Genomic DNA, 25,341 nt, shown 5'->3' on the forward strand with positions numbered 1-25,341 from the left:
AAATTTAAAAAAAATATAATATACATATTTTTATAATATTATTTCCCTTCCAATAACCAAAATTCGTCAAACTTGGCAATTCTCATACATTGGACATTGTTTCTTTTAGATAATCCCAGATAATTAGGAACTAACCACCATAATTTAAAGAACCATACTGCAAACTAAAAGTAATGGCTTTATCGAAAATTATTGTGAGGTTAATCAAAACTTATAATGTACACTAATTAATTTCTATAAAGAATATTATATATTAAATATCTTTCGTCAGTTGATTTCTCTCGATGAACATACCGAAAGTCTGCTCTATTGTATGTTAAAATGCTGTTGAACGCTATCAATAAAATTAGTATAAAATGATGTACCGAAAAATATATTTCTAATCATATTTAAAGAGAACAAATAATAGCGTTAAATATTTTTTTAATTGAAAGTTTTTCTCATAATATTGTTTGATAAATTTTAATTTTCTTTACATTTTTATCACTTCAGTCGTCGAACATTTAGCAATAAATATAATGAAAAATAAAGAATTCGTTTTGAGATATAGAATGGTCATTCAAAACTCTGTAAAATTAATGTCGGTTGTTTGTACAAAAGTTATTTTATTCACTGAAATTATGTACCTCGGTTTTATTCATATTTCAAACGAAATGTTATTAAAAGTCTCTGATGATATTTTTCTTTCTATTATAGAAATTCGTTAAACGCGTTGTAAATTAAATTATGAGAGGAACTCATTGCGAAATTTTATTATTCAAATTCTTATATCACTACTTATATTGCAAGATAATCAGACTCCTTTATGCATTTATGGACATAGACCATGCGACATATCCAAAAACAATGACGTTATGAATGACTGGTAAAACCTATGAATTAAAAAGAGCCAAAATTTTAGATACATCTTTTGTTGAAAGTTTTAAATTGGCGATGTAAGTGCATAACGCTGTCTAATTGTACAAATCTCCCGTCTGATTGGTCACCGCGACCGGACTACAGATAAGCTGCGAGTTAAATATCTGGTATTTGAACTCCTTATTGTGAAGGTGAATAATAAATGTGATGTAAACTTGTATTGAACTGATTTCACACCGAGGATCCATGGAATGTTGCTCAATGTGAATAGCCAGAGGTCTGATGTTTCCGTCTTACAATTTGAGGATGTCATTTTCAAAAGCAACCCATTCTTTGCATTATCGGTATGCAATCAGCTTTACACATTTGTCTAAATAAAACATAGTATTATTACGAGTTTGTGATTTGACCTTTCATTTTCCTATCTCAGATTTTTATCATGAAGTCATCGGACGTTATGCCAGTGGCGTGCGGTGACTCTTATGTGTGTGGGATATCCTGTTGAAAAATAAATACATACTTACCTATATCTATTATTTATTTTGTATTATCTACTTGGGGTTTGTAACAAACTGAATCTTGTACCGACACAGGTTTTACATTTGTAATATTATTTTCTCTTATGGTGCTAACTGTCTTCTCTTATTGGTGGAAATCTTCTTCTTCTTCTTTGGCCATATCCACCCCTTAGTAGAAGCATATGGAGACTCCAAAAATCCCTTTCGCTAGCCAGTCTTGAATCGTTCCAGGTCATACCAGCATTCTGTAGCTGAAGTAATATTTAGCGGCCTTCTAGGACGCCGAAATCCGGTTGGTTTGAAGAACAGACAAGCCAGGTTAAAGTTTTTTTCTGGCATCCACAGCAAATGGCCGAGCCAGGTCAAACGTGATGAGAGGCTGCTTGGTGCATTCTCCTATCTCCTCGTTACTCCTAAAGTCATACCACCGCACATCCAGTATTCGTCGCAAACATCTGTTCTCGAACTTCAGTATACGGTTGCTCTAAGCCTTTGTAAGGTGCTATAATTCACTACCGTAAAGCAGCACCATCAGAATGCAAGCGTCAAATAGGCGTTATTTGGTTTTGACCGAGTACAATCGCGAGTCCCAGATACTCCGCATCAAACTGAATGTTACTCCATCCATTCCCATTTGGATAGCGAGCTTACTCTGCAAAATGCCATCTCCCATATGTACCCCCAGGTAATTGAAGCTTTTGACGCTCTTGATGTTTAGCTCGTCGCTAATCAGAGGGAAATCTGGATCAGGGCAGGTGCTATTGCACAAAACGAGTTTTCTTCACGCTGATTTTTAAACCAACGCGAAACGAGTTATCATGCAGCCTGTCGATTGTCTCTTAATGCTCTCTATTGAGTTGTCGAATAGGATATCGTCACCGATGTTTTCCAGGTTGCATAGCTAGTTTCACCATGGGGGTAACGGATATGCCTCGTTGACGTGGTATTGACTTTCGTAGTATGAAGTCAAAAAGGATGATGAAGAGAAACGGAGTTAGGACACAACCATACGCGGCTCTCCCATTAGGTCATTCGGTCATTGTCCTCCCAAAATAAATACCTTACAATCGACATAATAATATTAATAATATGTACAATGTCATATAATAATATTAATAATAATCGGTGGATTTGAAATTATAAGGCGTACGCTGTGTTTTTGTTTTGTATTCTCGATGGGCGATTCAATTTTTGACCCAAACTGAGAATTTTTATAAAATTTTCTCTCTCATTTTTCATACATTAGACAAAGAAAGATATAAAACAATATTCGACGCTTTAAGTTCCAAGGATGCGTGGATTATATGCCTTTCGGCCATTGTCCGAGTGTGAAACAAAAAATATTTTCAGCTAATTATGTGAAACAGAATGATAAAGTCGACTAGGGTCCCTTGCTCCTGCCACGCCGGAGATTATTGTATGATGTATTTTTTTTGACAGTTGACAAGTTTCGACGAATGTCTTTGGTTGTTTTAAACGTATGTAAATAGTTTTTGGTGCAGTTATTATACGAATATACACACAAAGTTTGGTTTTTAGTGATTTATTACATTTTTGTGAAGTTTTGTGGAATTTACGACGGTTTATTTGTTTGAACTGACACAAAATGTCTAATTCAGTGGATTATATTTTAAACGAAATAAAGAATGAGACATTTAACTATGATAAACGTCTACAAGCGAAGATATTAGGCAGGTACATGCTGGATATGAAAATAGTTCAAACAACGAAAGAGAAAAGCAAAGATGTTAACAGATATTTCAACAAGAAAAGCTATCATTTTTGCGAATGGATATGTGGTTGCGATCGAAGGAATTTATTTTTTTGTTTTCATTGTTTAATTTTTGATCTCTCAAAGAAAAAAAAAAAGCATAGCAAGTCAACAGCACACATAAATAATTCTATGAGTTTTGTTTTATTAGGAACAACAGATATCCGAATTCAGTTAGATAGTGCGTACCGCAGATCGATTGCTGATCACAATGAAACTGTCGATAAAAATCGTTTAATTTTAACAAAAATATTAAAGTGTATTCAATTTTGCGGATCGTTTGAGCTGGCCTTACGAGGCCATGATGAGTCTAAAGAGTCTGATAATCCTGGTATATTTCGTGGATTAATAAATTTCATGCAGGAAATAGATATTGTTATGAAGGAGCATTTAGAAAGGTCAACTTCATTCAAAGGAATTTCGAAGACTATCCAAAACGAATTGCTAGATTCAATATTAAAAGTCACTCAAGAATAAATTAGATGTGACATAAAAAAATCTAATTACGTAGCTATTCAAGTTGACGAAACGACAGACAGCTCCACAAAAACGCAAATGGTTTTCGTTGTGAGATATTTAAAAGACAATATAGTATGTGAAAGATTTTGGAAGTTTGTAAATCCAGAGGTGTGCACGGCAATAGGATTAACAGAAGAAATTTTAAAAGAGCTGAGAATCTTGGAAGTTCTTCCCCGACAGCTAATAGCGTAAAGCTACGACGGAGCTGCCATAATGAGTGGGAAAACTGGAGGAGTTCAGACGAGAGTCCGCGAAACTTTTCCACTAGCACAGTACATCCACTGTTATGCTCATCAATTTAATTTAGTTCTGCAAAAAGCATCCACCATAACCACTGGTCTGAAAGTTTTTTTTGCCACAGTCCAGTCATTTTCCGTCTTTTTTTCGAGATCACCAAAAAGAACGAAAATATTAGATGAATTCGTCAAAGTGCGTCTACCGAAAGCAGCTCCATCTAGATGGTGCTTCAATGCTAAATGTGTGGAGACAGTTTTTTTGTACCGAGAAGACATTTTACAGTGTTTAAATTCAATACTGGACAGAGAAAATGACACCAATACCCTAAGTCAAGCCCAAAACTTAATAAATAATTTGGAAAAAAACACTTTTATTTATTGGTTGACTTTTTTTCACAAAATAATGCCTCATTGTCAAATTTTATTCAAACAAATGCAAAAAAGAAACTTAGACGCTATTAAGATAAAAACATACATCGATAATTTAAAAAAATATATTTCCGAAATCAGAAATGAAGCTAGCACTAATCCGAATTCCAGCTGTGCAACGGGTGATCATAAAAAGCGACGGATAGATGACAATAGCAACGCAGTAGCAATTGAAGTCTGTGATACAATTATAGTGGAAATAGAAGCACGATTCACATCCAACGATCATCTCATTATATCTGATTTGTTCAATAAAGAAAATTACACTGATTTTAAAAATAATTTTCCCACAAGTCAAGTAAATTTGGTAAAACAGTTAGAAGAAATAAACACAACCAAGTTAAAAAATGAATTATTGGTGTTTCATCAATGAGATGATTTGCATGGCGCTAATAGTGCAGTTTCTCTTCTACATTTTTTACTCAGCAATAATTTCAACGAAACATTTTCCGAGTCGATCAAAGTTCTCCAATTTATTTGCGTCATACCAATGACAACAGTTGAAAGTGAAAGATGTTTTTCCACTCTCAAAAGAATAAAAACCTTTCTACGCAATAGGGCCAAGATAGACTGACCGCTCTTGCAATGCTCAGTATTGAAAAAAAATATGTGGGAAAAATAGACAATTTTTATAATCGTGTGATTGATGATTTTTCAAAAAGCAAAGAAAGAAAAGTGGACTTAATTTACAAAAAATTATAACGCGTTGTGTGCAATTTCGGTTACGATGGGTTGGCGTTATGAAAAATGAACATTTTTTGAAGGGTAAGTAGGTACAATTTCTAGCACTTATTATATAATGTATAAAAAGTCAATTTGCAATACGTCTTTTAAGTATACAACGAAAAGGCAAATTAAAATAATATATTCAAAATTGACCTACCAGTTTTTCGGGCCTAAGGCCGCCAATGGACACAACCCTGTCTGACTCCGAACCAGTCCGTGAGTCTCACCAATTCTACCACAGCATTCATTATTTCCATGCAGGCATTTGATAATGGCAATGATCTTGGTGGAAATACATTCTTTCAATTGAAATAAAATACAATATGTAGCGCATACTTACTCCACATGGTTTAATAATAATCAGGACCAATTTCGACCGCTCCAGAGGGACATCATCAACTGGTACAGAATAATATACACTAATACTGATTTATACTAACAAAATCTAAAGGCAATATATTTCAGAGCTTCGATCTGTTATTTTTTTTCATGTAGGTTTTCGTTCCGATTCAAGTATAAAATATATATCTCCTGTCTCGGTTTTCGTTCTGAAAATATAAGGGTTTTTTCAGTTTTTGGTTTAGCTACTAGTAATTAATTTTTAATGTTTCGAAGATCCAAGACGTGTATCGCACACTTTGACAACCAAAGTTGGGAGTAATATCAAACATGTACCGAACCGAAAAAAAATTTTTGGTTTGGTTCCGGTTTTCTTTCCGACAGAAATAACGGTTTTTGGTTCTGTTCCGGTTTGAAGCCGTGATATATTTACTGAAAATATGAACAATAATTAAATGGATTTATAAGAAATTCTGTGTTTAAAAGTAAACGTCTATGAAATGCACGCCTTTGTGTATCACATATCTATCAATTTCAATAATCAATCATTAACGGCGTCTACGAATAACTCCCTCACATTTTGTAATCTATGACAGGGTTGGTGAACATTTTTACATACGCGTGCCAAAATTTCCCGAATAATATTTTTCGAATGACGTGCCGCAGTTTTTCATGACAAAAAAAAAGTTTATAAATTACAATTGAGTTCTTGATATTCTATCTTTCACCATATTTCTAGCCGAAGGCATATCTTTTATTATTTGATTTTTTCCCCTTGTCTTCAAATTAGTCAAAGAGATCATGGAAGCATTTATACCACTCTTCTTTAATATTATATTCTCTATCACTGAACGGTTTTCCATTTTTAGAGATTATGTTTGAGGCAAAATAACAAGCAGTTATTATATTTCAATGACTCAGCCGACAATTAATTTCATAAGGTTTGTTGATTGAGTAATAATTCCCTGATCCTAAGGACCGACTTATGCAATTATATATTTACATTAAACCTAATGATTATTCTTGAAAAGGATTTCCCTGCAATTTTCATACAATGAGATTTGTCATATTTATGCATGAATTTCATTGTTTCCATTTGTGCTTCCATTGGTAAACATATTACGAAAAACCAAAGAAAATACGCATGGCTATATCGTCATTATTTTTAAATATTATATAAGTAAGTATTTTATTATATTTATTTGTAAAACTTAAAAAAAACATTTTGTTAATATATCGTCACTGTTCTGGCAGAAAACACTAATTCGAAAAAATGACATATTGAGTTAGTACCAAAATGTTCCTTATTTCAAACTGTACCGTCTGTAAACCTTCTTAATAAATAAAGTCTTTATTTTAGTCATCCTTTTTACGATTACTTAATAAACTCGCATGATAGACCATTATTTCAAACATTTTAACAACTTCAAAGTCAAATTACTCAAAACTAGTATTCTCCAGTAAGTGTGTTCTGCCAGAACAGAGACGATATATAAAATAGTAAATACTTAATTTCTTTTCTCTTCAAAATGAAACATTCGCGTGCCATGCAAAATCATCTCGCGTGCCGCTAGAGTTCGCCATCCCTGATCTATGACATATATATTATGTAGACCCACAGATTCTATGTCATGGTCTACAGGAGGATTTAAAATCAATAATAGATTTGTTCCAGTTTTGGGGACGGTTTGCTGACGTTTGGAGAGTAAGCAATGCATTTTTTCTTCAGTAGTCTTATCTTCATGGCGGTTCAATTTTTTTCTCGCTGCCAAAATGCTGACCCAAACAGTCAGGGTTCAAGCCCCAGGATGTGGAGTGCTTTCAGGTGATACTGGATGTTGCAGTCAGAAACAGTATATGATATAACCAAAAAAAAAAAAAACTTTATGCAAACACTTCTTCTTGATTTGCACCAGAAATAAAAATATCTAATAGTAAACACTGCTATCATTCATGCTGCTATTTTACAACTAACATGTCACAGCTGCAATTCATAGCACTACGACACGGCAGAGGATTTTTAGAATGTAGGGAAAGATAAACACAGAATAAAGTATGTAAAAATATTTTTTTTTATTTCGTACACATTACCATTTTTAATTCTCACGTCAGACTTCTTATAGTTTCAAAATACATAACTATTTAAGATTCATATTGCTTTATAAATATTTCAATTATGTACAAAGTATTTTTAATTGAGACTAAAGTTGACTCCGATTTGATTGTACGATTTTCAAAATCATTTATATTTTGTCATCCAACTCTACCCCTCGTTTTATTTAACGCATTGTCAAAATTATGATGCAAATATAATTGTTGGTTCACAGATATTATAATATGTCCAGTTTGTACCAAAATAAAGTTACTATGCTTTTATGCTGTAAAAATATTTTTAAAATATTGTCTCTTTCCTTTCATTTCGCCTTTAATTTTCAATCAATTTGAATCTTTCTAATTCGATTTCCTTAAAACATACAATACTGGACATCACTGGCAAAGGGTGAAGGTAGGCTGTGAAGATCCAACATAAATAGTACACGTTGACTAAACTTTATCAGTCATATATATTTGTTTTCATTGAACTAAGGCTTATATGCAGATAGTATTGGTTCGTTTTTAAACCAAGCCATCATAAGACAATAGTCAAAAAATATTTGTCTGTAAAATATCTAAAATTATGCTATTACATCACACATAGTTTTAGGTATTTTACAGATAGATGAATATTTTTTATCTCATGGTTTGGTTAGGCCGGGTTTAATGAATTTTAAAAAACTAACCGACATTTGTAATAAGTATTCTTAATTCAACGAAAACAAATAAGTATGACTGAAAAAGTGTGCGCTAATTTTATCGGATAGCCCATAGCACGCCTAAACAATTATGGTTGATATAGGCAGGGTTTAATTGATTTTTAAAAACTAACCAACACTATCTGCAAATTGCTAAAAAAAACGTAAGCCTGACAAAGTTTAATGTCCACTATTTATATCAGATCTTAACAGCCTAATTCCACTCACTGGGCATACTCTGTACTTTGAACCATCAACATATTGATTAAATTTTCAATATAAATTTGAAACACTTGATTAACTTGATCTGATTATAATTTCTGTGTGTGATTTCGTATAATTGAGTAAAACCAAAAGAAGGGTCGTGCAGCACAGAGCAATGTAAAGGAAAAACTATTTTACGTATGTGTGTCATGTTTAGTTTTATTTCAAAGGCAAAATTTGAACTTTTGGCATAATCGATGCCATTTCGTTATCACAATAATGTAATAAAACAATGTAACACTGCGTAAAGACTTCAAAACTTCAGCTGTCAATTAAGAATACATTTCAGTCAGTGGTAAATTTCAATGACAAAAGATTGCATGCTGTTTGGTGTAAGATCAACATTATTTGATCATCGAATAGAAATCAGAAGTCCAACTGGCCCAACTCGTGCTTTTCTAAGTGGATATCTAAAGATGCTGAAGATGTAAAACCTGAAAAAACACAACGTACAAACATAAGATCTTTTATGAGTAAAGGCAAAAGATTGTACATGCTTCTGTCTGTTAAGTTATGATTATATTGAGATGCACGTCGCATATTGTCACGGGGACAAATTTAGTCTATAGTTTCGTCATTTTGCAGAATATTTTGAACGATCACCATCTCGGTAAATTCTATTACGGAGAGTGCCAACTCTGATGTATTATATTATTAATACTATCGACCGAAGGTACTTGATGGAATTTAGAAATTGACAATGATGGTTTATTGAGTCATTTAGGTGTTGATGCAGTGTGAGACAACATGAGATGACCTCTGGTGATCTCTAGATGTTGTTCTGGTGAATTCGGCAGATTTTGCTAACTGACAATGTTCGTTTAAAGGTTCAAAATGTGCTACACACGAAAAACAAAGTTACACACAATTTTCCCGTAGCGGCAGCTTACTGTGACGTCATGTGATAGTACGCGATGTGCAGCATAATATAATCACAACTTTAGAATATAGACTGTTAGTCTGCCAAACTGAAAATTGAATGAATTTACACTAATTTGCAATTTGCAAAATAATTTTTGAAAGCACTATGATTACATTCATATGGATTCATCTGGAACATCTCACCATAAATTTAAACAGAGCAGAGTTTTTTGTTGTCAATTTAAAATTATTTGGTTATTTTCTACCTTCTGTATTATGGGAAAATCACAAATAGAACACAAGACTAATTGCTGATAAACTATATGCTGGTTTGAATATAATTTGAATGGTCAATGCACATAGATTACTGGCACCATGGTATTATTATCTTCTTGTAAAACTCGTAAATCCCATAGTGGTCAAATACTAAATTTTTATTGAATACTCTAATATCTGTGAAAGATTCCAAGTCATTTTGGATTTACGAGGTTTACGAAAAAGACTTGACGTGGACCCCTAGAAAGTGGGGATTATATTATTAAGACAATTTTTACGTGGAGAGAGTTTTAACCACTTTCTCTCAGTCCTCGCTCTGGATCACACGTAAATTGAAAAGAATGAATGTGAATTTTTGCCAGACTATCTGCCACTACTTCACCGTGGGCAGTGGTTTGTGGATGAAGTCTAGAGGCAAACAAAAGTGATATTATTCGGTGATGGTGTAGCTAACTATATATTACTAAATTACATATTATTAATTTAATTATTGTTATAAAACTTACTTTTATAGCAAATGTTGCAAACGTTGGATCTTTCCTCGTTGTGATTCATGACATGGACTACTAGAGCTGATGACCCACTGAACGCTTTATTACAGATCTCACATACATGCTTCTCTTTCTCGTGGATCTTTTTATGTTTTGATAATTCATTTGACTGGCAGAAGGCTTTTTGGCAAACGGAACAGACGTAAGGCTTTTCGCCGGAATGGGTTCTTTGGTGCGCTATTAAATTACCTAAAACAATAATTAAAAATTAATACAGACAATATTAATTCAATTCCAATTGGCTAAAGCTATATGAATAAACATATTATAATGTACTCCAATAAAATGTCCACAGAAGTCAGTACCGTATTCTGACTAATGCAATCGGTAAACATCACACCACACACGCATACTTTAGCTGTGACAATTTTATTAAAAATATTTATTAAACTTTTTCATTTCATGCACGGATAATCGAGAATTTACGGTAGTGCAACATACACATTGTGTGGCCTGTGGGCGGCAAATGTTTGGCGTCTATCGACATAGTGTCAGTATTTCATTCATCAAAGGGTGCCAATATTGAGCCATTATGAAAGCGATCACATGGTTTACTTTGTGGTATTCATAACTATGTATACTATATTTCGTCTTTGTTCTGGCAGAACACACTAACTGGAGAATACTAGTTTTGAGTAATTTGACTTTGAAGTTGTTAAAATGTTTGAAATGGTCTATCATGTGAGTTTATTAAGTAATCGTAAAAAGGATGACTTTAAAATAAAGACTGTTTATTTTTTAAGAAGGTTTCCAGATGGTAAAGTTTGAAATAAGGAACATTTTGGTATAACTAACTCAATATGTCATTTATTCGAATTAGTGTCTTCTGCCAGAACAGTGACGATTTGTTCTTAAACAGCATAGCAATAGTTTATATAAAAGTAGTTTGTTTCATTTTATCATTATAAAAATAATCCAAATCTGGTATGTTTCTCTCTTTTCTGTTGCATAATAATTATGCAGGTATAAAATTTTCATTAAAAGACTTTAAAATTAATAAGTATTAGAATATCATAGGCTCTGTGGCATGATTTTGTTGCAGATGGTTAAGAGCTTTATAAAAATATGGAGATACATATTATTATAAGTCTGTCTTTGAATGTGTCAATCTTTAAAAATATGTTAAACTCAAATGGGATATCTTGGGGGTAAATTAATAAATTAAAGTGAAAGTGTCAGACAATCAACAAAAGTGACTTTCACGTGTGAATTAGTGGATTTTCAAAACTTTATGTGTAATAAATGTTACGATTATAAATTACCTTAATTAAACTCAAATGTTAAATGGTACTCATACTTCATGCTTACGGTGTGAGTGAATTAATGTGGTGATTACTGAGTGAACTTTTGTGCTTTTACCAATATGTAATGTGTTTAAAAGGCCATCCATAGACTTAAACCGTATGCGGTTTAGAACCATGTGCCATACTAAACTTATGATTTCTGATCATGGCAACATTTTCACAAAGTATATTGTAAGTATCTGATCGTATCCATTTATACCATACACTTACAAACTTAGTGAAAATATATTTTCATGAACAGAAATTATAAGTTTAGTATGGCACTCGGTTCTAAACCGCATACGGTTTCAGTCTATGGATGGCCTCCAGTGGCGCACCCAGGGGGGGGGGCCAAGAGGCCTTGGCCCCCCCCAAAAACATTGAAATTGAAAGCCAATAGATTAGACAAATAAAAACACGGCAAAAAAATGATTTAAAATTCTCCAGCACCCTCTAGAAAAATTTCTTAGATTTTAATTTCTAACACAAAAATTTCGAAACACTAATGTCGGGTTTTTTTAGAAACTCAATCTCTAATGGAAATGTCAAAAAATTCTCGGTGTCCACCCGAATTCCGGAGTGGTGTACACCGAGTGCAATAGACAAAAGTCCGATAAACGAGAAATTAGGCTGTGTTCTGTTGGGTAGGTTTGTGTACCTATAAGTTAAATGCAATAATACTTTTTTTCCATTTTCAATTAATATTTTGGAACTTCACTATTAAAAAACCCAAAATCGACAATAAAAATTCGGCGAAAAGTACGACCATATGCTGACAGGGCTACAGCCTGGGGGCCCGGGCTTAAGAGGGCCCGGCGTGGCGGCTCGTCTAATTGTGAGATAAACACACACCAGAAATTTGTTTTATTATTAAAAAAAAATCGCATGTGGCGCTATACTACTTCATCAAAATTAGCATCAAAAATATGATGTATGATGAAAATATGATATACGTAACTACATGATAATAATTCACGTGTATCATTTTATATTACAATTATTTTTAGTGTTTCTAGAAAAATAAAAATGGTTATTTATCCAATATCGAAGGGTCGAATGCTACTTGGCTACCACAAGAGTGGGTCGCGACCAGTGGTTCATTGTATGATAACGATCGATAATATGATATGAGGTCCGACAAATCAAGAATTCAAGGGAATTATTTAACAATATAGATAAATCCACGGAATACTATTTGGGAACACTACTGTATAACATCACATTCCTCTTAACCCTGGTGATAGGTAAGGGGGCCCGCCAAACATTCATGATGTGGGCATGCCCACCACAGTCGGTGGTGGTGTAAATTAAAAAAAAAAACATTTTTATCGGTGGAATTCAGCATAAATATTGTGGCTCTAGACCAGTGGTTCTAACCGGTGCACCGCTGGTTTGTTGCAAGTGCACCGCGAAAATAATGATAAAAGTAGAAAAATCCGCGAAATAGCGAAAACCGAAAAAGTCCTTCGTGAAATTATGAAAGCCGATGAAAGATCTAATGTGATTTCGATGTTGCCCGATGGATCGCACGCGTCTACCGTTGACCTCACAGGTTTTCGTTTCATAAATGAAAACAAAATAGTAGATCAATATCCATGCTGTAAAGAACTCGACGAGCGTACGACATGACAAGACGTTTTTGATTATATTTGAACAATCTAAAATATCATGGAGGAATTTGTATGGATGGTGCTCCGTCAATGTTAGGCTCATTTAAAGGATTTGTTACCCTCGCAAAGACAAGAAACCCTAACATTATATCTACACACTATTACATTTACACAGGGAATCTATAGTTTCGAAAACATTACCGCAGTGCTAAAACCAGTACTAGACCAATATGGTAAATTTCATCAAATCCAGACCTTTAAAAACAGGCATTTTTAAAAAAAACTTTGCATTTCTATGGAAACTAAGTACGAATGTTTGCTTTTTCACACTGAAGTGAGGTGGTTACAGTGGCGCAGCCAGGGAAGGGGGGGGGGGAGGCAAGGGGCCCTGACACCCCCCAAACATGAAAATTATCAGAATGATTTTAACCATTGAAATTGAAAGCCAATAAACCTTTGGGCTTAGAAAAATAAAAACACTGGCAAAAAAATGATTTGTAATTCTCCAGCACCCTTTTTAGAACAATTTCTTAGATTGTAATTTCTAACACAAAAATTTCGAAACACGGTTTTTTTAGAAACCCAATCCCTAATGGAACTATCAAAAAATTCTCGGTGTCCACCCGAATTCCGGAGTGGTGTAGGTCATGGCTGGGGAGGGCTGACAGGGCTCTAGCCTGGGGGCCCGGCATGTCGGGTTGACGAGATAAGTGAGATAAACACACATCATAAATTATCTTTAATAGTAAAAAAAGTCACCTGCGGCGCTATTATACTTCATGGCTATGAACATTTTCAATTACTTATATAATTGTGCAATATGTTTTTTGATTATTATGTGTCGATACTCGACAGCTCCACTATTAAAGTGGATGTATTGAAAATCGCCAATAATTCACTGTATAAGTACCCTTAATTTGAACTAAAACACAATTTGAAAAACGTTAATGTAGTGTTTCACACTGCCTTTAATCTTAGCGGTAGGTAGGGGGACCGCCAAATATCCTAGCCTGAGGGCCCGTTTCAGGATGTGGGGACCATGGTGTAGGTACACCGAGTGCAATAGACAACGACAAATTAGGCTGTGAAGAAGAAAAAGAGCCTATGGGACTAATTTACAATCTCCTCCTTGGGCCCCCCCCAATATTAAATCCTGGGTGCGCCACTGATGGCCTCTAAATGTCATCGACAGATTAACCTGAAAATTATACCAGTAATAGATCCGAAACCATGTGGAGAAACCAAAAAGTGACTAATTTGAATAGAAATTATTAGTATCGATTAATACTTACTGGAAGAAGAAAATGCTCTGCCGCAAGTATTACAAGCATGTGGTTTCTCCCCAGTATGTGTACGCTTATGCATCTCGAGATCCTTTGCTCGTTTACAACCTTTCTGGCATATGTTACATACAAAAGGTCTATCATCACTGTGCAGCTTCATGTGCGCCTAAAAATCATTAAACAAATCAGAATACCCACACAAAACATAAAAGAGCTCCATTTTCACTCCAAGATGTTTGAATATGGATTACCAGTTTGTAGATATCTCAACAGACTTTTTACAAGCTTAATTGTTAGACGTTCGATCAACCTATGGATCGTTGACCTGCATCTAACTAACCACACATTGAATTTGGTATTGCTGGAAGTCAAGTGACCTGCATTTAACCACACATTGAATTTGGTCCTGCTGGAAGCCAACATTTAACCACATTGTGTACGGTGAGCACAAAACATTAATCTATTGTTTAAAAAAGTAGTCTCTTATAGAGACCATTCATGATATTTTCAAATGGAGTAATTTTACTTAAAATCGAAGATTTTATTTATGAAAGGAAAAGGTGGATAAGTCTAACGTCATTTTTTTTCAGGAAAGGAACTCCCATGGCGAGTGAATGCTTCATGATTGTTTACTGCTACATAGACTGCTCTTACATGGGAGGACAATCAACTTCTAGGAATCATTGTGCATTTATTTCACTCTTGTTTATATTACCAGAGATTTGCGAGCCAAAGATAATTTTCTCACCCATGCGGCAAGTGTTCATTTAATGATTAAATTTTAATCTGTTGAATGTACTTTGTAGTGATTTTTTGAGGGTTGAACTGCAGTGATTAATGAATTTTTGTTTCAGCCATGGATATTTTGGAGGAGTCATGAACCTTTATATAGCAATCGAATAGAAATTATTAAAATATATAATATATTACAAGATTGACCTTTAAATTACTATTATGCGAGAAGGCCTTTTTACAAATATCGCATTTAAAAGGCTTCTGTCCAGAGTGCACGTAAACATGTCGCGAGAGTTTGGTGGAAGTTCCAAATACTTTAAAACACGTCTTGCATTGATAGCCATCCGTGGCAGGTTTGATGTCTTCTAGTGAGTCGATTTCTTCAAATGAATAAGCGTGGAGATCTGCGTGGTTCTTCAGAGATAAGGGCACAGCATGGGAAAGATCAGTAAGCACACTGTCGCTGTGAGGCAACTCAGACTCACAAACTGGAACAATCGAAATAAAATAGCTTTAAAACTACTTACCTAATTGATAACATACTCTACCAGAACTACGGAATTTTATATTTCGAGGGCTTAGTGTCAAACAACACTATCTACAAAAGTGCAACTTTACAGGAGAGCCAAAAATCGTTATTTTTGATTCTTGTAACTTAACAAGGGAAATGTTTATTTAAAACCTAATGTTAATATTTTATAATTTATCACATTTTGTACATTTATCTTGCTTATGATGATGTTAAAATTTATAGGGATAGTTTTTAAAAAATATGAAAACAAGGGTAACTTATGTAATTAGCGTTAAACTTTACTGACAATTTAATAAGAAATTAGAAAAGATTGACATAACGTTGTTTGACTATCATGTAGCCGTAAATGTAAAATAACGTTATCTCAAAAAAAAAAAAAAAACACTTTTTTGTAGATAACGTTGTCTGACTTTAAGCACTCGATTTTTTGAAACATTTATTTTGTCCTAGTTTAGGTATGGAGTAAGTAACGTCAGTGAATAATAATTGAGATTGTCCCATAAATAGAACAGTTTCTATTTAAGTATTTTATTAGACTGTTATCATGTCACATGAGCTCACAAAATACATTCTGCCATCAATCAGACTATGTCAAAATGGTCACACAACCTTAAAGATAAAGTAGTATTTAGACTAGACTAGACTGGCTTTGCAATGAAAGTCTGAGACGGCCAACCTATGATTATTATTAGATTACATTGAAGAAAATTTACACCTACCTTATTCAATAACCATTGCAAAATTAAAATATTCAAACCATTTGTATTCTGGATGACGTTCTGGTGACTGACATCTGGAGTACATTCTATATGCTCTAAAAGACTAGATGAACTTGTAGAAGACATATCATACATTCTTTCACTCCTATTCTTTTTTCTAACAGCAAGTTTTGTAGCCTCCAGCATAGCAATATGTTGTCTGAGTCGCTGATCTGATTTCTCACACTGTTTTTTGAATTGAAATGATATGTCCAACTTAATTATGCATTCATTACATATTTGTCCAGGCAGTCCATCAGATTTCCACACCTAAAAATAACAATAATACCACATCTATTGACAATAATCTGCGGATTTCAAAATTAATTGTGTCAAACCAAAATAATAATTCTTATGTCAAGTTCACACCTGAACAGCAGCTAAAGCCATAATTTTCCTTGAAATGTGAACTCTAAATATAGACACCATAACGCCTCGAGTAGAGCAACACACTCTACAGATTTTAGAAATGTCGAATTCTCCTTGTGGTTTTATCTCAGTCATTTTAAGTTTCTAAAAATATGTATCCCATTGGACGATTTCGACATTTGAGATCGTAAACACAATTTAAGTAAATACACCATAAACACGAAAACCATTAGCTGATGTCGGAGACAGCTCGAATCATTTTTATTGAAAAATAAATAAAATACTGTTGACTTACGAATATTTCAGTATAAATAAATGTTTTACGTATTTTTAATTTAATAAAAAATAAATTAATAATATTCCAAAAATTATTTTAATTATTATTTTAGGTAGGTAAAAAAAACTGTGAAAATGAATAGCCTTCAAAGAACTTCAAACAGCCTTAAATAGTTTTTAAAAATAATCACTTTGAAGTTTAAATACATGGGTTTGTGTTTTTTCAGAGGTGAAACCATATAATATGAGCAATATAATTGAAACCTTAAACTTTACAAAAATTTGCCGTGTATGTTGTGTCGAAGGATCTATGATGTCTGTTTTTAAAGTTAATATACACAAAAAAATCATGGCCTGTGCTGCAATACAGGTAAGTTTTGCTACCAAACATAACCATAACAAACTCGTCGTAAGACTGAATTTGCTGGAAAAATCCATTTATGTTTGATTTAAGCTTGAATTTTTGTATTTAAAAAATGAAAAATTAATACCATGGCGTATTGCACTTGCTCCAACTCATTGGGCTCTTATCGCTGGATAGGCAGACTGATGGAAAAAAACAACCTCTGAAATAGGATCTATGCTTAAAACCATATTACTTATTTTCCAGGTCTGGCAGAATGATGGATTGCCTGGTCAAATATGCAATAAATGTGTAGCAAAACTGCACATTTCATTTCAGTTCAAAAAACAATGTGAAAAAAGTGATATACGTCTACGACTGTGCAAAGAAAGCGGGCAATATATTGAAAGTAAAGTTTGCGAAGGCACTCACATCTCAAACGTATCTCAGCACGATGCCATGCTCAGAAATGTTGTCAAAGAGCAGGCGGAACAATCCGCAGTCGTCAGTTTACCCCCATCCTCCAACTATGGCTATCCAACTTGCGTGTCTTCCATGTCAGATACCAGGCATTATGATTCGATCCAAGGAATGGATGTTGTCAGTCATGATATTCATGTTGAACCTCAATTGCTCTATAATGGAACCAGCATTTTGACATCCATGACAAATGTTAATTTGCCAATTCAAGGACAGATTCAACTCTCTGGAAATTATAGCATACAGACAATCGGAAATAATCCTACATTTCAAAATACGTTCAGTATTCATGGACAGGTTCAACCGCAAACTTTACAAACCCAAATGCTTACACTCGATGCCACAGGTTTGTATCTGTAATATATTTGCTTTTCAATAATATCTGATTTAATCTATCAGCTCGTCTTTAAAATGATGGTAGAAATGCCCTCACAGACTGTACACATCATTTTGCCATTTGAACCGGTTAACATTTCATGGATTCATATTCTTCTTTCACTTTGACTGTAAGTTAATGTATTTCTTCAGAACTTCCCAGACACTATAATCAAACAACGATTAATAAGACATAAAAATCAAGAAACATTTTCCTTGTAATCATGACTCCATAAAACAGTTTTTGGAAATGACAATCAAATAAGAGTTTTCTGAAGTATTATGATCATGGATATATTTCAGTGCGATTTATAATATATCAATTCTTCTACGTCACCACGGCCGTTTCTGGAACTAAAACCCTCCCTCCGCTACTACATTCCCGGTGCCCATAATTCAGTCTGTGTTCGATGTCGCTTGGAGATTTATTAACATTAAAATGCCGAAACTTTTGCGGAAGCCGACAAAAAGCTTTATTTTTAATGTAAAAGTATTGTGAAGAGGAGAAAAACTTTTAATTCCTTTCAAGTCAACACGCAAAGAAAATGTGACATAATGGTATCAGCACGCAAAAGCATGTGACGTAACAGTGTCAGCGCATGAAGCGCTGTGACGTAGAGGACTTGATATTATAGAAGTTGGTCTACAGTGGATTTTGTATAATAGAATTAACAGTAAATAATAATCAGTTTTAAGAATGAAATAGATTTATGAATCGATTCTTCCGATATCCATCAATCGATTAATCCTTTCGACGCTTGTGTATTATATAACTTTGACCAATTTGATTTTAATTAATTTCGGGCATGTTTAATCACACACATTGCAACATAGAGTCAATTCATTTACATGCTGACCGCAGTGCAGTGTACAGGTTAAGTCTAGATCTTGTCGATCATGGAACTAAAAGTTAAAATTTCACTCTTTTACTTGTAAAAATGTATTTCTGATTAGAACCTCAGATTATCTGGACTAATCCATAATAGGAAATGAAAAATCTAGATAATCAAGAAACTAAAAAATCTTTTTTTCATCATCATCATTTATGGCATTACAACCCATGGCGCGTCTTGGCTTCCTTCAAAAACTTCCTCCATCCTGGACGATCCAGCGCCGACACTCTCTAGTTTCTTCGAATGAGCATTTTTAAATCTCCCGTGGCACAGTCCAGACATCTCAATTTCGGCCGTCCAGGTCTAAAATATCTTTTTTTACTTCAGGAAAAGATTTTATTTATAGTATTCTTTCTTTGACAATTTCATCATTCATTCGCTGATATGAAACTGATCATAATGAAATCCGAATTATCGGTTATGATTTTTGTGCTGGGTTTGGTCTACTAACTCATTTTTACTTTCAGATGAGCACCAACCCTTACTCCGCAATCATGTTCAAACATTCAACCGACCGCAAACTGATATGAACATAATAACTGACGACGCAAACGATATCAAACCAAACACTGCCGGCGTAAAAAAGAAACGAATTCCGATGATTCACAACAGAAAAGAGAAAATCGTGTGTGATCTCAATGCGTTCAGGTGTCCATTATGCAACAAAGTATTTGCTTCCAATGGAAAACTCACACGACATATGAAAACTCACTCCGGTGAGTTGCCATATAAATGTAAGGTGTGTCCGAAAGCTTTCTCGCACAGTGGCAACTTGAAGGTTCACATGAGAATGCACAATGATGAGAGGCCATTCTCATGCAGGCTGTGTCACAAGACGTGTCGCCAGCAGCAGGATTTGGACAAACACGTGCGGACACACACTGGAGAACGGCCACACACATGTGCCACCTGCCAAAGAGCGTTCGCAACCTCAAGTATGTTTTCAATCTAATTTATAATATGTAATGTAAATTACTCAGTCCTACAGCATCCCCATTGTATTAACTCTATATGTTCATGCTTAGTTCAAACCAACATACACGTATGTGAACAATACTGAACATTACTGAAAACTGTATACAAACATTGATTTTTTTTGTATTCTGCCCCAGATGGACAAAATATTATTCATGTACAGATGTAGACATTATATACTGGAATAGAAATAATCAAAGATGCCACACTATTATAAAACCTCATAGAATTAGTGGTATGAGCCCAAAAGAATTATCTATATTTTCGATCTAATTAATTGATTAGAAATTACAAAGATATTAAAGAAAAACCTTTTCCTATGCAGAAGACACTTTTATTTATATGAAAGTGAAACGGAAAAAAAAGCTAATTAAATAATCTGCAAGTAATTTCATTCACATTGCAGACTCATTTGTAGTAAGTTTTGTCTTGAATCAAAAACTGTTAGCAAGCAAGTCTAATAATGTCTAAACTAATATTTGAAGTACTTCCGACACCATCGCTAAATAGTGTTGTCATAATGTTTGGACACTCAACCGGTTTGAAATAGTGAAATTTAAAATAAAAAATCCTCCGTCGTCGTAAGCCAGTCTATAAATATCAACCATCGCTTTACATATGTGCAGCGTGAAAATATTCATTGAAAGTCCAGCAGGGCTGCTAGGTCTAGATAATTTGGACCTGAAGTAAGCCTATCTTCAAATTAAATCGAGTCTGTAATATTTTGTCTTAAATTACATTACTAAGGTGGCATCCATCTCTTGATCAAAGCATTATATTATATATAGCACAGTTATTAGGAATTATTCACAAAAAGGATACTCGGACCCGTAGCTTAAATGGTTAAGAGCACTCACCTGGTAACCAAAAGATGTGTGTTCAAATTTCTCTCAATCTAAGACTTTTTATAGGATCTTCAATGAGTATGATTCTTAATCATCTTTTCAAAATTACATTTTTTTTTTATTTACAGGCAATCTAATAGCTCATGAAAGAATTCACACAGGCGAAAAGCCCTACGTCTGCTGTGTTTGCCAGAAAGCTTTTTGCCAGTCGAATGAGTTGACAAAACATATGCGCACGCACACAGGAGAAAAAAGTCACATCTGCCAGATATGTGATAAAGGTTTCAACGGCTCATCCACCCTGATTGTGCATATGAGAATTCATACGGGAGAAAGACCATTTCTTTGCACAATTTGCAATAAAAGTTAGTATAATTCTATAAATATACCATAATAAATAGTCAGGTGTTCGAATTTAGAACTAAGCTCATCCCAATAAAAAAGTATTGAATGATATGTCAAATGTTAGCATGTGGCTCCCTCACTCAGCGGACAATTTAGCTCTGTGAAACTTTGTCAATAAAATTATTTTTATATTAATTATGTCGTATAACTCAGTTGCAATAATCTTACTGGCGAAGACTGCGTTTTGGATGGAGGTAAATGATTTGTAGTTGAAAATGGTACACATGTCATGGACAATAAGTTAAATAAGTTAATAGGTAGGTGCTTACTTGCACAGTACATAATATGATATCTATGAAATCTTAAGGTGACGCATCAGTGAAACTCCAAATAATTTTCAACTGTACGCGCGACGAAATTTTGGACTCGCTGCCATTCACTGAGAGAATGTTGACCCGGGAACACGTCACTTTGCTGCGTGATGGCGACGGGTCAATTAATTCTAAAATCGTGTAAAGATGACTAAAAACGTTACCCATTTACTTTAAAAAGAAAACATGTCAATGAATATATTATTATTGTTACTAATAGAACAATAAACAGAACATAAAATGGACGTATGTTGGATTTATATGACAATTAATATTTCGTTTGACAGGCGTCATTTTCACCCGCCACCCGCAATCCGCGCATCGCCTAGCGACGATCTTTTTAGACCGTGCCTCAACTAATGCATGGCCTTAAGAGCTCACAGGCATTATAAAATTGTGTCTGTGTTGATAAATAAACACATGTGGACAGACATTGAACGAAGCAAATAATTTCTCATACTTATTGCATCACCTCTGCATGCACTATTTGTTTCTCTTTGCAAGCGATTGCCAGTGACGTCCGTAGACAAAACGCCGCCCCTAGGCAGCGCCAAAATGCTGCCCCATTTTTATACAGTATTTTTTATCACCCTTTCATGACTAAAATATCTAAGAAATGTGTTGTATAGATACATTACTAACAAAATGTATGCCACTAAATCAAATTTAAATGCCATCTCTGCTTCAATAGACAATATTGCGAGTCCACGGTTTCAGATATGTACATTTATAAATATACCTGACGACTTCCAAAACTCGCGAGTGACGGGCAAACATATTTGGATACATTTTAAATTAGGTATGTATGTACCTACCTATAATTCGAAAATCTGCACATGCCATTGCTGGAAGTAAACTAGACATCGCAAACCTGACAAAAAAACAGTCCGGTTAAACCTTTTATGTTAATTAATACATTTCGTTTCTTAATGGAAAGATATTTCCGTTATTACTAAGTTTATGTAGCTATTTCTATATTATATACCTAATGATTCACCTCGATTTGCCGCCCTTCGAGTAACTGTCGCCCCCAAGCGACGTTCAATCTGCCTACCCCCACGGGACGTCGCTGGCGATTGCTGAGGCACTTGAAATCTGCTAAGGAAATGCAGATATTTATTTATTTTACCAACAGGCGTAACCCTCAAATATCAAATTGTTCAGGAAGTGAAAGAAACTGTGGGCATTGGATTTACTTATTATTTTATATAATATTTATTTATTATTTTATATATATTATTTTATTACAAATTGAGAATTTTCTTTTATTGACACACCAGTGGCTTGCGTTTAGGGGTTACAGCATTTGGCTGGGATATTTTTTGTCAAGTTACAAATGACTTAAAAAATAGTTTTGAATTATTTCGATATGTAATAACTTTTTGGGATTTATGGATACTTGGCCAGTTCGTGTAAGAGTATGCAATAAGTCCTTTGCCATCAAAATATTACTTCGGTGAAAAGTGAGGGTTACGACAATTAGCCTATACAGTGACGATATCGTGTTTGTAATAAAATTATTTCTCTACCAGCCAAATTAAATATTTAATATTCATTCAATGTTGAGTTTACGGCATTGCGACAAGTAATTTAACATTAACAGCCGAATTAAATTTTTGTCAGGAATATTCATACTAGAGGTGGGAAAACTGGTCGATTTTGAAGACTAAGTATACTTACTACCAGTATTAAAAAATACTTAGTATCGAAACTTGTTCCAAAATACTTACTAGTATTTGAAATATCGGCTATAATAGAATCGTTAAAAATACATCCGCTTTTCGAAAAGTCCCATTTTCGAGACAGGTACAGCTGGAACTATGGCACTAGTCACTCCTGTTTCAGTAGAAAATACTGAAGCATTAAAAGCACTGGTTTCATTTATCTGTAAAGCATTTTCATTTACAGGTGGAGCTATATTTTGCCTGACAAATTCAATATGAATAGTTGGGTGCTTGCGCTGTAAAAGTTTCTTCAAATTTGACATTGACTTGTATGAATTTTTTATTTTACAAACATTACAGATGGCATAATTTGTAACTATTTCTTTGGAACGATTCCACACGAAACTTAACCTTTTAGTAGCCATTTTTACACAAATTGTTTATTAAGTATAATATAATTATTATCCATTTATACAATCACGCATACAATTTGAATTCAGTTTACGTTTATAAGTTCCAATTATAACACTAAAAAATCGAGAAACTCGACGTGACAAAACCAGATAAACGCGTAGTCAGTTAGCGTTATCAGAACTCCGCTATTCCGGCTTGCGACTGACGTCAACTCGATGTAAATGTCATACTCAACTTAAACTAATTCCGTAGTATTATACTAAGACATACGCGAGTCGCGAAGTCCGAGGCGATGATTTCATACGTAGCAAGACTACGAACTAGCTAGCAGACGGCGAGATCTCATACCATGCGTCGAACTCCTGGACTCGATAAAGTCTCATACTCAACTGAAACTAAAACTCTTAAAACTAAAACTAAGGCGAACTCAAATAGTATACTATAAAACGAACATGTGACCATTTCTGTCCTTCACTATACCAACTTTACAACAGAGGAGAAAGGGAGAACAATGACAGTTGAGTATAATATCACGGCTAGACATACGTGTATCATGATATCTCGCTCGCGCGCATTTAATATCAATAGCGTTGAAAGTCAACCAGCTTCACCGAATGGCGAGTCACGGCGATGATATCATCGAATGCGTTCGAATTCGAACATCTAATATGTTTCAAGTTTCTTGAAACAAGTTTATTGGGCCACAAATACTTAGTATAGGTAGTTTCATCCGAAACTTAAGTACACAAACTGGTGACAGTATTTCCAACTCACCTCTAATTCATACCTTTATGAAGTTCTATTTTTAAGTAGTCACGTTTCTCAAGACCAAGGTTCTGTGGTCATGAAACAAAGATGGGAATTATTTTTAAAAATTATGATTATTATATTATATTTATCAGGTTTCACCCAGTCGTCATGCCTAGCGACACACACTCGTCGCCACACCGGAGCCAGAGGATTCGTTTGCCAGCGATGCCCTCGGTCCTTCGCCACCGTCCAAGAGTTGCGCGTCCACGTGGCCGCTCACGCGCCCGCCATCCATGCCTGCTCCGTGCCCGGCTGCCAGAGGAGATTCTCGCGCCCCAACGATCTTGTGCGGCACATGAGAAACTTGCACCCTGGGGCACGCTCTTCTTTGCGCTAGTCTGATTTACCGATACTCATATTAAACCTTTCAAATTCATCAAGCGGGGAGAATCTAGATTGAAAACAATTAATCAAAATAATATTAACCTTTACTATGCCTCACGATATTACTATGGCAGTATCTGACAGACCGCAGATTTTTAACGACACATGTTGAATGTAGAGCGAAGCTCTTACTAAAATCTCTGTAACACCGATAATTTATGGCTTAGTATTTCATAATTATTCAAACAGATGTCACTGTGTTTAATTTTTTCTTCTTCAGCCATATCCACCTTAATTGGAGCATGCTCCTGGAATCCCTGTCGCTCGGCAGTCTTCTTGCTTTGTTCCAGGTCAAACCTGGGGCTGCTTGGTGCGTTCTCTTAAAGTCTCTAAGTTCTCGTTGCTCCTGAAGTCATACCACCACCGCACACCAAGTATCCGTCGCAAACTTCTGTTTTCGAAGCTCAGTATACGGTTGCTCTGAGCTTTCGTAAGGTGCCATGATTCGCTACCATA

At 34.6% G+C, this 25,341-nt stretch overlaps 2 protein-coding genes across 2 annotated transcripts; one reads left to right on the forward strand and one right to left on the reverse strand.

Moving 5' to 3' along the window:
* Positions 1–7,447: 7,447 nt before the first annotated feature.
* Positions 7,448–16,914, reverse strand: LOC147066478 (uncharacterized). Its single transcript, XM_085955305.1, has 6 exons — positions 16,711–16,914; positions 16,341–16,611; positions 15,256–15,539; positions 14,326–14,482; positions 10,096–10,329; positions 7,448–8,886 (listed from the first exon to the last, which is right to left on the reverse strand). The coding sequence occupies exons 1-6, from the start codon at positions 16,843–16,845 to the stop codon at positions 8,819–8,821; spliced, it is 1,149 nt and encodes a 382-aa protein (XP_085811431.1). The 5' UTR covers positions 16,846–16,914; the 3' UTR covers positions 7,448–8,818.
* A 257-nt stretch (positions 16,915–17,171) lies between these two features.
* LOC147066479 (uncharacterized) lies at positions 17,172–24,963 on the forward strand. The gene is made up of 5 exons (XM_085955306.1): positions 17,172–17,356; positions 17,597–18,155; positions 19,545–20,012; positions 21,026–21,262; positions 24,594–24,963. Exons 1-5 carry the CDS (start codon positions 17,231–17,233, stop codon positions 24,836–24,838), a joined length of 1,635 nt encoding a protein of 544 aa, XP_085811432.1. The 5' UTR covers positions 17,172–17,230; the 3' UTR covers positions 24,839–24,963.
* The last annotated feature ends 378 nt before the right edge of the window (positions 24,964–25,341 follow it).

The sequence above is a fragment of the Rhyacophila brunnea genome, unplaced genomic scaffold, assembly GCF_057557595.1.
Source record: "Rhyacophila brunnea isolate RB1 unplaced genomic scaffold, BYU_Rbru_1.0 scaffold_5, whole genome shotgun sequence".
NCBI lineage: Eukaryota > Metazoa > Arthropoda > Insecta > Trichoptera > Rhyacophilidae > Rhyacophila > Rhyacophila brunnea.

Bases quoted from the DNA above. Each gene is read 5' to 3' on its own strand.
- LOC147066478 (XM_085955305.1), bottom strand. From the start codon at position 16,845: ATGACTGAGATAAAACCACAAGGAGAATTCGACATTTCTAAAATCTGT. The intron at 14,483-15,255 runs GTCAATCTTGTA...AATGATTTTTAG, and splicing joins CGCATAATAGTAATTTAAAG to GCGCACATGAAGCTGCACAG. The intron at 10,330-14,325 runs GTAAGTATTAAT...TTATTGTTTTAG, and splicing joins CAGAGCATTTTCTTCTTCCA to GTAATTTAATAGCGCACCAA.
- LOC147066479 (XM_085955306.1), top strand. From the start codon at position 17,231: ATGAGCAATATAATTGAAACCTTAAACTTTACAAAAATTTGCCGTGTA. The intron at 17,357-17,596 runs GTAAGTTTTGCT...CTTATTTTCCAG, and splicing joins TGGCCTGTGCTGCAATACAG to GTCTGGCAGAATGATGGATT. The intron at 20,013-21,025 runs GTATGTTTTCAA...TTTTATTTACAG, and splicing joins AAGAGCGTTCGCAACCTCAA to GCAATCTAATAGCTCATGAA.